We start from the raw sequence: 13,393 nt of genomic DNA, 5'->3' as shown, positions 1-13,393 counted from the left end.
CATTGCCTAGGGGAGTGATCCTTAAATGTATATTCCTATCCTTACCTAGCGCGAGGCCTTTTGGGAGCTCACTGGCTTCGGGTTCCATGGGAACTCCGACGTTAAGCGAGAAGGGGGCTTGAGCAATCCCATGATGGGTGATCCACTGGGAAGTTGCTCGTGAGTTCCCAAAAATAAAACCGTGAGGGAATGGTAAGCCCAAAGCGGACAATATCGTGCTACGGTAGTGGAGTGGGCCCGGGAAGTGATCCGTCCTGGGTCGGGATGTGATAATTTGGTATCAGAGCCTAATCCTGGTTGCGTGTGTGCCGACGAGGACGTCGGGCCCCTAAGGGGGGTGGATTGTGACATCCCACATTGCCCAGGGGAGTGATCCTTAAATGTATATTCCTATCCTTACCTAGCGTGAGGCCTTTTGGGAGCTCACTGGCTTCGGGTTCCATGGGAACTCCGAAGTTAAGCGAGAAGGGGGCTTGAGCAATCCCATGATGGGTGATCCACTGGGAAGTTGCTCGTGAGTTCCCAAAAACAAAACCATGAGGGAATGGTAAGCTCAAAGTGGACAATATCGTGCTACAGTAGTGGAGCGGGTCCGGGAAGTGATCCGTCCTGGGTCGGGATGTGACAATTTGGTATCAGAGCCTAATCCTGGTTGCGTGTGTGCCGATGAGGACGTCGGACCCCTAAGGGGGGTGGATTGTGACATCCCACATTGCCCAAGGGAGTGATCCTTAAATGTATATTCCTATCCTTACTTAGCGCGATGCCTTTTGGGAGCTCACTGGCTTCGGGTTCCATGGGAACTTCGAAGTTAAGCGAGAAGGGGGCTTGAGTAATCCCATGATGGGTGATCCACTGGGAAGTTGCTCGTGAGTTCCCAAAAACAAAACCGTGAGGGAATGGTAAGCCCAAAGCGGACAATATCGTGCTACGGTAGTGGAGCGGGCCCGGGAAGTGATCCGTCCCGGGTCGGGATGTGACACATACACTAATTAAAGGAAGTAAAATAAAATTAATGAATTAAATGTGTATAATAATTATAAATTTTAATGTAATGACATTAAATAAGATATATATTAAATATTAAAACAAAAATATAATATGAATTTGGATTAAGTACACATTAGAGGATTCAAATCAATATTCAATCTAACACCAGATTTTTATTCAATTTTAATCTTCTTTAAGGATTAAAGTTAAAAAACCCCCTTCTTAAGACATTTTAAATAAGGAAAAATTACACACAAAACATACTTTTAATACTTAATTTTATATTGAGACAACACTTTTTAAACTTTCAAGGAGAGACAAAAGTTAATACATGTGATAAATGACATTGACATCATTGCCTTTTTTATTTTATTTTTTATTTTATTTTTTATTTTTTATTTCTTTTCTCTAGAATGTAAGTTACACAAATACCCTATACAAATTGTTTATACTAAAAATTGCCATTTAGCAGTTGGAGGATATGAAAGCGAGTCTGTAGTTAAAGGTCTCTTGCCTGGCAATTTGGTCATCCCATCTCTGCGTACATTCTTTATTTCAAGATCAAACATTTTTCCTCAGTTATCTCATCGAATTAGAATTTTTTATGAATTTTGAAGTAAACAAACCGCCAATAAGACTTCCACCCACCCAACCCACTTTGCTCCGCCGTCGGCAAACCGTCAATAAAACTTCCCCCCCACCCAATCCACCACTCGCACTCCCATATCTCATTAGTCCTCACCCTGCCAAGCCCCTTTCTCTCTCCATCTAAACTTCCACACTAGGTTCATATAAGAGGTTTTGATTCAACTCACTACTTATCACCACCTTTCAAATTTTAAATGTGCTGGGAGACATCAAAACCAAGTTTGAAATGTGCAGCAAGACACGCTGTTTTAATTGGAATATCTTAATTGGTTTATAAAATTAAACTGTAAATTAGACAAAGAAAGAAAAATTAAGAAACGAAAATTGAAAGAAAAAAATGAGTTAGTTTGGTGGTGAAGGTGGAACCACTTTGGTTAAAGGTGGAGACTGTGTTGCAATCTTGCATGAAGACGGTGAAGGGTGATGGAGGTGAAAACAATGGGCCCAAAATGGATAGCTTTCCAGTTTTTCGTACTTTTATTTTACTTTTCTTAAAATGGTCCCGCATTGCAATTAAATGCTTTAAGTTGCGGAACAGGTGTCCAGCGACTTGTGCAAGACTCTCTATAGCAGTGAGTTTAGCTAGCAATTCTCTTTTTTACATTTACGGTGATGATAACAAAATATTTATATTTACAGGTTATAATGATTATGCAAAAATGGTTGAAGACATGTTGAACTAATTTTGTAAAAATAGTCGAAGACGGGTTGAACTGATTCTGCACAAAATGCAAAAATGATCGAAGACGAGTTGAACTAATTCTACAAAAATAGTCGAAGTGGGGTTGAACTGATTTTGCAAAAATGGTCGAGGGGTTAAACTGATTCAACAAAAATGATTGAGGACGGGTTAAACTGATTCTACAAAAATAGTCGAAGACTGGTTGAACTGATTCTGCAAAAATGGTTGAGGGGTTGAACTGATTTTGCAAAAATGATCGAGGATGGGTTGAACTGATTTTGTAAAAATAGTCGAGGATGGGTTGAACTGGTTCTACAAAAACGGTCGAGGACAGGTTTAACTGATTCTGCAAAAATTGTCAGAACTAATTGACTTGATTATGCAAAAATGGTCGAGGAGGAGTTGAATTGATTCTAGTAATAAAAGGATATAAACTGAATCTGCATATAGTTTCAAAATTGATTATGCAGAAATAGTCAAGGATAAGTTGAGTTTTTAGCACATATTAATTTTATTGGAGTTATGAGGGTTAGTTTTTATTTACAACCATAAAGCCTTGAGGGTATGGTTGGTATTTTAAAATATTGTTTAAATATTTTTAGGCTGGGCTTTAGTAGTTTTTATGTTTTTGTTTTTCATTGATGTGTTTAAAAACTAATAGAGTTCATTGAAATATATTTGAATTTTTTGCCTCTCTATATAAAGCTCCCATGATAACGAAGCCAATGTTTTAAAAATTAAACATCCATGAAATCACAAGCATTAAGTGGATGTTATTATAGCGAAAACAAATATTGAAGCTAATTTTCACTCATGGTGATCTTTTATGATCTAAGTTCCTAAACCAACCCCTTTTAGCCAACAAAATTGCTTGACAAATCGATTTAGTTATTCAGCCAAGTTGCACGCACCTAAAATTGCTTGACAAAACAATTTAGATATTCAGATATCCATAAATGTCGTAAGAGTTAATACCCACTTTAATATTTGTCCGTGACCTAGTAAATGTATGATGATTTTCAAAATGTAAGATAGTTATGTGAAACATTTTAAACGATTTTCAATTTAGGATCAATTTGAAATCACAGTTTTCGTACTTGAACCCTTTTTTGTCGTTTAACCCGTCGTTTTATTGCTCAAATTATAGCAAGGTGTACAAAAACAACTATGCTAGGCGCTTGGTGACTTTCTTATGTAAATAACCTACTACATTACGTAGTTTTGAAACACAAATAAGGTCGCTCTCTGCCTCTCTGTTTCTTTTCGGATGCAAATTATACATGAATATGATTTAATTTAGTCGTCATGTGGCCGCCTTTTGTAGTCAGCCCCGGGCTCATGATCCTTGTACCTATTCTTGACAGAGTCGACGTTAGAGTCACCCACGGTAGCTTCCTCTGTCCCATCGTATGTCTTGTCCACTGTCTGGCTGGCCACACCTTGCTCCGCCGCCTTCAGCTTCTCCTCGGCCATTCTCTTGAACTCCTCAGCCGTAGAAGATGCTCTCTCTTCTATATCTATGTAGCGGTGGTGCTCTCCCTTGCTCCCTTGGCTGCTATATCTCTGAATTCAAAATTCAGATAGCATAGCAATCAAGTCCCAATTCCAACACTGACCAGAATGAAAAGTTCCAATTCCAACTGATTCACTCAATCATATATAGTACAAATATCACCACTCAATGAATGTTATCTTATTTTGATTCAAAAGATCATTTTTCTTTCGATTCGAAATGTATCATAATTCAAGAAATTTGAATTCAGAACTTGCTACAGTAAACCAGAGAATATTGAAATAGTACAAGTGATTTTGCATGTCGCCTCATGCACTTTTTTGTTTGTTTAAAGATGTAAAATCAACGAAGAATTAACATAGATTGAACAAATTAGAAAAATCGACAAAAATAAAGAGGAAAGTGCAGAATAAGAAATCACGAAGTTCAAATCATTTCCTTATTAAGTAATTTGCTTAAAAAAAATACAAACTATAGCACAATTAATTAGTTACTTTGACGCAAAACATGTGTGTAAATCATTCATAATTTATGAAGTAAATGAACAAGTGATGAACCGAAACTAACCTGCTTGGTTGTGTAATGACATGCTGCTAATGACTTCAAAACTGTGGATCTTGACCTTGATGGGAAGGTGTGGAGAGTAAAAATACGGCCTGCCATCTTGAAGTCGAACGCACTAACTAGCTTTTGATGTACTAATTTTCCGGATTGCAATACAAAGAGAAGGAAAGGAAGTGCCAATATATGGATGAAGGTCAGAAATGCAATGACAATAATGCAGAGGTAAATGCCAATACACGCGTCTTCTCTTCTGAGTCATGTCAGTGATTTATATAGACACGTGGTCCTGTGTAAATTTGCCATGTCATTTGAGGCATGCAAACATTGTGACCATCTTTTGTTTCCCTTGGAATGTGTGGAAATTTGGTCCCCCTGTTGATTAGTGATCAGAGGATTAACAACACTTTGTATGAAAATATCTTAACCGTGCATTACCCCACCACATTCACAATCCCCAATTTTGAACAAAATTTGGATTTCGAAAGTGGAGGCCAGATATTTCGTAAAGTGTGGTTAGTATTAAACATAATAGTTTTGTTGATTGTTTTTGAGATGCTAGAAGTGTAAATGGTTTATGTATTTAAAGCATCCTCACTTAGATGTTTTTCGATATAGAAATGAAAATTTGGCATGCTCAATTATTGATAGATTTTTAACTTTAGATTATTTTCACATTTGTAGTTGGGGCAAGAAATAAAAAATTATTGCTAGATAAATTGGTGAGGTTGAGCTTTAAGGGATTTGGAATTGACATTTGTTGAATTCCACATCGGCCAGATGAAAAGGAGAAAAGCAATTTAAATAAAATTATCTCACTCTAACTAACACCAAGGTCTTTTGTAGTAAAACCTCACACTTGACTGATTGTGCATGTGGTAATTAATAAGTTGGGGATATTATCGGTGTTGATAGAGTGGGGCCCTCGGCCTGTCGACTTGAAAAATTCAACATGGTATCTAAGTCAGAGAGCAGCCCGTACTACCACGTGATGGGTGGACCCTCTTGGCCCTGCGCGATGATGGTGTGCCCTTTGACTCCATGTAGTTGCCAATGTGTGGATCACAAAAATGGGGTTGGGGATAGTATCGGTGTTGATGGAGTGGGGCCCTTGGTCCCCTTATGGGGTGAGTCCCCTTAACTCCACGTGGTTGCCGATGTGTGGATTACACAAATTGGGTTGGGGACAATATCAGTGTTGATGGAGTGGGGCCTTTGGACCGTCGACTTGAAAAATTCAACATGGTATCAGAGCCAGGGAGCAGGCCCTTACTGCCACGTCATGAGTGGACCCCCTTGGCCTCGCATGATGATGGGGTGTCTCTTGGCCCCCGTGTAGGGTGAGTCCCCTTGGCTCCACGTGGTTGCTGATGTGTGGATCACAAAAATGGGGTCTCACGTATGGGGGCGTGTTGAATCCCACATCGGCTAGAGGGGAAGGAGAAAAGCAATTGAAATAGATTTCCTCATTCAAACTAACACCGAGGTCTTTTGTGGTAAAACCCCACACCTAACTGATTGTGCAGGTGTTAATTAGCAAGTTAAAGACAATATCGGTGTTGTTGGAAGTGGGCCCTCGGCTCGTCTCTCTGATAATTGTACAACATTCAGTTGGGATGGACCTCAAAAGCTTACGCAATTGAAATGTGGTATAAGGGTTGCGATTGATGTTGTTCACAATCCAGTTCAACACGATCAGCCTAAACATGTTAAAATAGATAGACATTTTGTCCAAGAAGAATTGTAACCTGGATTAATATGTTCACCGTTTGCTAAGCGAGGATCAACTGGCAGATTTGTCCTCCGTTTCCTCATTGGTGGAGTAGTAGAGTTCTTAATTTTTGGAATTGTTCGTGCGTAAATTTGTAGTCTTAGTTTGGTCACCTCTCTCTTCTAGAATCTAGAGTCCTGTGTGCCATGTGAGATAGTTTGGTTATTTGGAGTATTTGGTACTCAAAAGGCAGTTCCATGCATGGAAATAGGAGCTGGGGCTTTCATGTTTTGACGATGCTGTTAAGAGTACGAACGATGCCATGCACATGTAAGTTTATTTGTCTATGCACGTAGCCCATATTATTGATGATCAATTTCCTTTCATGCGATCTATATGTATTTGTTTTTTAATTACACTATTTAAGCCCCAAGTTTAAGAATCTACTAGGAATGTACATAAGAATTTATTTCTAAATATCCCATTCTATGAACTACATAGATCCTAAGAGGAACCATTAAACTATTTATTAAACTCTAGAAATCCCCCTAGATCTTTTGTTTGATGGAAATCCAAGTACCATATGACCGATCTTCAATCTAAATTAATCCTCCCTTGCTAATTTCATGTTACTTGAATTGATGATTCATGGAATTATTGACCACTTCTACTGCTTTTATTAACATACTAGTGTAGAATAATTCTAAATTAAGGACTGAACTTTGATAATTCAATAATGGTGGATAGTTTGAAGCTCTTTTTCTCTCCTCTTTGGTTAAGGCCTGCAAAATGAGGTGAAAAGTCGCCTAAACTGGGGCCACGGGTTCTAACAGTGGACGATTGGATTTGCATGACTAAATTTTGACTGTCGCAATTCAAATGTTCAAACACGTCTCTTTATAGAGTTGAGTTTACATAGACAGGGATAAATATCCATTCCTTTTAGACTTTGTCCGGTGTGAAATCTTACCCTCATGCTGACATGGCATCCTGTGAGTGGTCATACTCATGCTGACATGGCATCCTGTGAGTGGTTTATTTTTAACCATTTGGAGTCTCGCAAAACTTGGGAATGAAGTTTCGATTCTTTTGTCTAATTTGCATTTTAATTTTTGTATTCCCTTCAGGCCACGATTACAAGTATCAAAAAACAGATTCCATGAGTGTAAAACATGCAAAATTACACATAAGCAGAGAGAACACTACGAAACGTCAATGCCAGTAAATGGCTTGTCTACGAGGAAAAAGGACAAAAAATTCCAACCGAATTACCAATTTATGTGTACAATACATGAAAATACAACACTAATACCCAATATAAATACTGTATATCACGAAATATACGTGCACACTCGGACGGGGAAAGACAAAGAGGGTATAGAGTGCACACAAGTTCCAGAACTTAGTCCTGCTAATAAGTAGGGACGTTTGGATCGACCTCATGCGCCCAGCCCTCCAGTCCTCCGATGATGTCTTTGGCCGATGTGAAACCCATTTTGTGGAGATACTGAACAGCCCTTTGAGAATCGTTACCCCTTCTACATATTACATATACTTGCCCACCTGAACCAGAATCAGTACCCCTATGGTCTTCCTTTTCCTTTAAGGCTGAAGTTATTTCCGGTAACCGAGCTTCCAAACGTGGGAGCGGGATGTTTAAGGAATTGGGCAGAGAAACAATCTTGAAGTGATGTTCTGGACGAACGTCGACCAAAACATGTGCCTCGCCACTAACTAGTTTCTCCTTGTACTCTTTACTATTTATCCTGGAGTCTGGCTGAAGTAGGTTTAACTTCAAAGGTAACTGCAAAGAGAAAACAGCAATATTGTGTTTGTGACCAGAAAAATATACCAGTTCTCATTATACGGTGAAGAATCCAATTATGCATTTAAAAATCAGATACTTCAAAATCCTTCAAGAAAAAAAATTATAAGACAAATATATACCGGAGTCAGTGGAGACTGAGTGAAGTTTTCATAATCAAATTCTTGAAACTGCTGCTTAGAGAATGGTGCATTCTCACCACACACTACGCACTGCAGTGACCTTCCTCGAATCTTAACCTGCAATGAAAATAAAATAAATAAAGCACACACCAGCAGAAAAATGTGCCATATCTGATGAGCGAGAGAACTCAACTGTGAAGCTAGTTCATTTTCAGTTCTAAAAGAACAGAACAAATCCAGATACCAAAAAGGGAGGCAACAAGTCCAGGTAGTAGGATGATATCCATCTTCTTATAAGACTTGGGTACAATTTGATTTGAAATTGAACATGTAATCTAATATTTAAAGAATTGAGAGGTGGTAAGGGGAAGGAAGGACGAATGGCCATTGTGCAGGAGGTCCATTGGTCCAAAAGCCTAAGGGCTCGTTTGGATGTGCTTTTAAAATAACTGAAAGCGCTCACCAAATGTTTTTGGAACCAATCCTTAGTAAAAATGCAAGTAAATCCTGGAAAAGCACATAAAGTGCTTCCTGGAAGAAGCACATAACTGGTGCTTCTTGCTGAAAGCACTTAAAGTGCTTTTGGAACCCAAAAACATTTTCTCTAAAAGCAGTTTTAGCCATTTTAAAAGCACATCCAAACACGTCTTAAATAACTAACATACTGACGTTACACTAATACAAAGCCACTCTGGCTTCAACAATTCTTGTCCCAAGACTAATATGCATTCATAAAATCAAAGCAAATTAAAGTCTAGGAATCACAGCTGGAAGTAATGTCAGGTACAGGACAAAGAAGCATACATTTCGTATCCGTCCTGAAAATGCATCAAATAAAAGCATGCGTTCTGAGAGTGGTTCGCCAACTCCACTTGCAATCTTAATAGCTTCTAGGGCTTGGAGACAGCCGATGACACCTGGAACTGGAATGATAGAGGAGTAGTAAGAAAGAAGGACTTGGTTTCTCAAGCAAGGAATGAAATACCACGTGAGATACTTTAAATCAAACAAGATATGAATGATGATTAAACTCCGGATTACCAAATTTCCTCCTAACCACTATGCAAGTCATCAAACTACTCTCTCTTCATAAAACATTTCACTTTGTACTGCAGCAGACTGGGAATATTAATAGGCATTTTTCCAGCAGTTCATAACTTTGTATTCCATGATTTTTTAATATAAACAATTTATTGACATACCAATGCCTAGGACACCAGCGTCAGAACATCTTTGGCATGCGGTTGTAGGTGGTGGAGTTGGAAATAGGCATCGATAGCACGGACCACCATTAAAATTGAAAACTGTGAGCTGCACAAATATATTTGGAGTAAATACTTGGAATATTTAACATGATAAAATACTGCAAATGACAATTTATACTACCTCATTATAGACAATCATATATTACAAAAGGACCAAATAAGATTTCTACACAATGTACCTGCCCTTCTAATCCCACTGCAGCACCAGATACAAGAGGCTGTAAGAGTATATATGATACCCATTAGTACTTAGTGGAGAAAATTGAATAAATGAGTAAATGGAAAGTTAAAACAATACAAGAACAGCCTACAAATCCATACAATTATATATACATATACTTATATGTTGCAACCATGAGCTAGTAATGAAAAAGGTAACACATAGTGCCTTTGTAACATCATCTCAAGGAGCCAATGTACCTTCCCTATCACCACACAACAATCGCTAATCATGTAACGACTAGGAGCATTGTCTGTTGCATCTACGACTATATCATATCTTAGAGATGTCAACAGTTAAGGATGATACAATATTTCAGCAATTTGGGACCAAAAATAAATATGTAGGATTGTTTGTAAAAGCGTATCTCTGAATTACGATAAAGAAACAAAAGAGAATTAAAAAAGTGGAAATTTTCAAGGATACTTGCTCATAATTTCCAAAGCATTGGATGTACGTAATGGTTCTTGGTACTCCACAACCTGAATAGTGGAGTTAATCCTGGGATATGAATCCATGTTAGAATGATGCAAAATAATTATGCTAAAACAGGAGGGTTTCAACCAAATAAAAAACAGAAGAGTTTTCCTGTTAGAAGCAATTGAATGAGTGGACACAGCACAAATTTCTTTCCAACAAGCTTCCAACTCATTGAAAAAAAATTACCCCCTGTCCCTGTCCACAGCCGCCTCCCGCTAACTCGACTGCTAAATACCCCCTCCTCTCTTCCTCTCTGGCTTTCTTTTGGGAAGAGAGAAGAGGGGAGGGCGGGACAAGGGTAAAATTGGAAGTCTAAAAGAAAAAACTTAGTGCTCGTTTACTCATTCACCTTCTGAGTGTTAACAGAAGCCCTCAAACAGAAATTTTAATAGAAAACAAAGGTTAGTGCATCGTTTGAAATACTTAATTCAACATAGGTCATTCTTTTACGCTGAAAAATAACCAAAAGACAAACATACGAATGACAAGCCGCTGCAGCAGATTTCACTTTTGGCTGACCAATAAAACCTTCAGTATGGATAATCTAATAAGGAAAAAAAAAAAAGTAAAAATTCATTAATAAAGTGAAAAAATATCCACATACATTCGCTCACGCACAAACTCTGCCTAAAAAACACACTTAAGTGTGGCTCCCAACACTAATTTAACTGAGCATTACCAGTCAGCATTTATAGCTTATATACCATTAAATACATGATATTAAAGTTAGTGAACAATATGAAGAACAAGAATAGGAACATGATTTCCAACTTGTACCTGTCTGTGCATATTATTGAGCTCAACCACATCATGATCAACGATCCCCAAGCGGCCTAGATACAGTCCCATTACAAGTATACAGTTCCCGAAAATAATAAGAGTTCAATTTCAGTTTCATGGTATCAAATCATCATAAATACAGTATCTATAGCAGCCATTGTTAAAATCCCAATTATCTGGAAACATTACCAACACCACAGGCTGCAAGATACAGCAGAACAGGCGAGCCTAACCCTCCAGCTCCGACCACCAAAATCGATGACTTCAAGAGCTTTGACTGCCCTGAGCCAGTTAGGATATAAGCCCAATTAGAAAATCCCAGCCATTAAAAAAGATGCAAAAATCATCTCATCGTTTACATAGATGTTATATGAATTAATTACAAAGCTCAAAATTCATTCTTTCATCTCAATGCCTCAACTTTTATTTATTTTACAAGAATATGAGGCCTCGTTTGGCATCTAGGATTGGATTGAAATACATAACCCACTAATTCAACAAGTATGTTGAGGGAAGAAATAAAAAACTGTGTCCAACTTGAATGTCGAAGACAGATTACTCATTAAGTAAACTTATCCATTTCAATCCCCCAAAATGGTAGAATTACAATGGACAAGTTTCCTTCCTGTCTAACCCCTTTAAATCCCACAAATATAAAATCATTCACCACTCCCTTTAATCAACCTTTAATATAAATATAGTGGATTATCCATTCCAATTCAATTCTAAACACAAACGAGAACTAAGTTCTTTTGTGACAATCATTTCGTTTTAAGTTTATAGTTTTTTATCTTTGATTTTTAGTTTTCAGTACTGAAAATAGTTATTAAACAAGATTTAAGTTTTCAAAAAATTAAAAATAAAAACTGAAAACGAAATGATTATTAAACGGCCTCTAAAATTACTACTAGAAGTGAGCACTCTTGGATAATTCTAGACCCTACTTACATTAGAAAGGTTATAACTTTGTAACTTATGCATGCCATACATGTACACATACACACACATGGGGACTTGTAAAATTACCTTGGACTCCGAAAGATGGGAGCAAGAGGTGGCGACTGTAGCGGTGAATCATCTGAGGCGACAAATCGTGACCATAGCCCGAATCAACGGACGGTATATGGGGAGGACAAGAGCCATTAGAAACGCTGCCGTTCGGTTTCTGAAGGGTAATCTCTCGGAGCTGAGCTTCGAGGGCCGATATTTGGCGCTCTATTTCGCTCTTACTGGCCTTCAAGTCTTGGAGTTGGCGAAGAATCACAGAGGCCTCGCCGCCGCGATCGGAATCCATGGAATCGCAGTCACAGAGAGTAAAAGCTGAGCTGAGCAGGGAGCTTTGGAGGTTTGGAAGAGCCGGTCGCTGCGCGCGAGTCTCTGCGGGTTTTGTCGATGTTTCACTTATAAGGGGCAATCCTGTCATTTGGCTCATTCGGTCAAGCCGTCACGTCCTTGACGCCGTTAAAACTTAAAGCCCTCTCTCTCTGGTTCTCTTTTCTCCCATTGTGCAAAGGGTGGCGTATGGTTTCGCCTATAAAGGGCAATCTTGTCATTTGGCTCATTCGTAGTTAAAATATTATTAAAAATTAAAAAAAAAATTGAAATATTAAAATAATAAAAATAAAAATAAAAATAAAAATAAAAATAAAAAACCCATCCACTTTTGTCTTCCCCCACCTCCACCCCCTTCTCCCCCACCCCCTGCAGCCTAGAAAAAAAGAAAGAAGAAGAAGAAGAAAAAAACCCATCATCATCTTCCCTGACCCCCCATTCCCTGAAACCCACCCCTTTCTTCCCCCCTCCTGTCTTCCCCTTCCTTCCTCCTCCACACCCACCCTTGCACCCACCCTCTTCCCTCTTCTACACACACCACTCCTTAAATCCACACCCATTCCTCCCATTTTCTCCATGCCCGATTTCTCCACCCGCAGAATCGGCAAAAGACGGGATCTGCAACCTACCCCTTTCTTCCCCCTCCAGTCTTCCCCTTCCCTCCTCCTTTGCACCCACCCTTGCACCCACCCTCTTCCCTCCTCTACACACCCACTCTTTAAATTCACACTCATTCCCCCCATTTTCTCTGTGCCCAATTTCTCTACCCGCAGAATCGGCAAAAGACAGGATCTTGGGTGCAGGAAAAGGGGGATCGGGGAAGATAAAGATGGTTTTTTTTTTCTTTCCTGGGTTGCAGGTAGTGGATGTGAGGGTAGGTGCGGAGGAGGAGGGAAGGGGAAGATGGGAGGAGGAAGAAATGGGTGGGTTGTAGGGAAGGGGCTCGGGGAAGATGAAGATGAGTTTTTTCTTCTTCTTATTCTTCTTCTTTCTTTCTGGGTTGCATGGGGTGGGGGGGGGGGGGGAGATGAACATAGGGTGGGTTTTTTTTTTTTTCTTCTTCTTCTTCTTTCTTTCTAGGTTGCAGGGGTGGGGGGGGGGGGAGAAAAGGGTTGGACCGGGGGGGGGGTGGTTTAATAACTTTTCTTTAATTAATTATTATTTTAATAATTAAAAAATATTAAATGATTTTTTTTTAGTTTTTAATAAATATTTTTTTAGTTTTTTAATAGAAAATGTGCCACGTCACAAGCCACGCCAACAT

General features: G+C 38.9%; 2 protein-coding genes across 2 annotated transcripts; both read right to left on the bottom strand.

Annotated features, from left to right (window-relative positions):
* Positions 1-3,474: 3,474 nt before the first annotated feature.
* Positions 3,475-4,604, bottom strand: LOC137716589 (uncharacterized). Its single transcript, XM_068456036.2, has 2 exons — positions 4,401-4,604; positions 3,475-3,883 (listed from the first exon to the last, which is right to left on the bottom strand). Exons 1-2 carry the CDS (start codon positions 4,494-4,496, stop codon positions 3,617-3,619), a joined length of 363 nt encoding a protein of 120 aa, XP_068312137.1. The 5' UTR covers positions 4,497-4,604; the 3' UTR covers positions 3,475-3,616.
* Positions 4,605-7,312: 2,708 nt separating this feature from the next.
* On the bottom strand, positions 7,313-12,300 carry LOC137715518 (adenylyltransferase and sulfurtransferase MOCS3). Its single transcript, XM_068454867.2, has 11 exons — positions 11,824-12,300; positions 10,987-11,079; positions 10,795-10,850; positions 10,497-10,561; positions 9,964-10,038; positions 9,738-9,816; positions 9,497-9,535; positions 9,255-9,363; positions 8,857-8,975; positions 8,053-8,169; positions 7,313-7,909 (listed from the first exon to the last, which is right to left on the bottom strand). The coding sequence occupies exons 1-11, from the start codon at positions 12,227-12,229 to the stop codon at positions 7,517-7,519; spliced, it is 1,551 nt and encodes a 516-aa protein (XP_068310968.2). The 5' UTR covers positions 12,230-12,300; the 3' UTR covers positions 7,313-7,516.
* Positions 12,301-13,393: the final 1,093 nt, after the last annotated feature.

Source organism: Pyrus communis, chromosome 3, assembly GCF_041283825.1.
Source record: "Pyrus communis isolate YQ-2024b chromosome 3, ASM4128382v1, whole genome shotgun sequence".
In the NCBI taxonomy this organism is placed as follows: Eukaryota; Viridiplantae; Streptophyta; class Magnoliopsida; order Rosales; family Rosaceae; genus Pyrus; species Pyrus communis.
This window is presented reverse-complemented; position numbering and strand designations above follow the sequence as displayed.

Bases quoted from the DNA above. Each gene is read 5' to 3' on its own strand.
- LOC137716589 (XM_068456036.2), bottom strand. From the start codon at position 4,496: ATGGCAGGCCGTATTTTTACTCTCCACACCTTCCCATCAAGGTCAAGA. The intron at 3,884-4,400 runs GTTAGTTTCGGT...TTTTGAATTCAG, and splicing joins GTCATTACACAACCAAGCAG to AGATATAGCAGCCAAGGGAG.
- LOC137715518 (XM_068454867.2), bottom strand. From the start codon at position 12,229: ATGAGCCAAATGACAGGATTGCCCCTTATAAGTGAAACATCGACAAAA. The intron at 10,562-10,794 runs GTACAAGTTGGA...TTTCCTTATTAG, and splicing joins TCAATAATATGCACAGACAG to ATTATCCATACTGAAGGTTT. The intron at 10,039-10,496 runs GTATGTTTGTCT...TTCATATCCCAG, and splicing joins GCTGCAGCGGCTTGTCATTC to GATTAACTCCACTATTCAGG.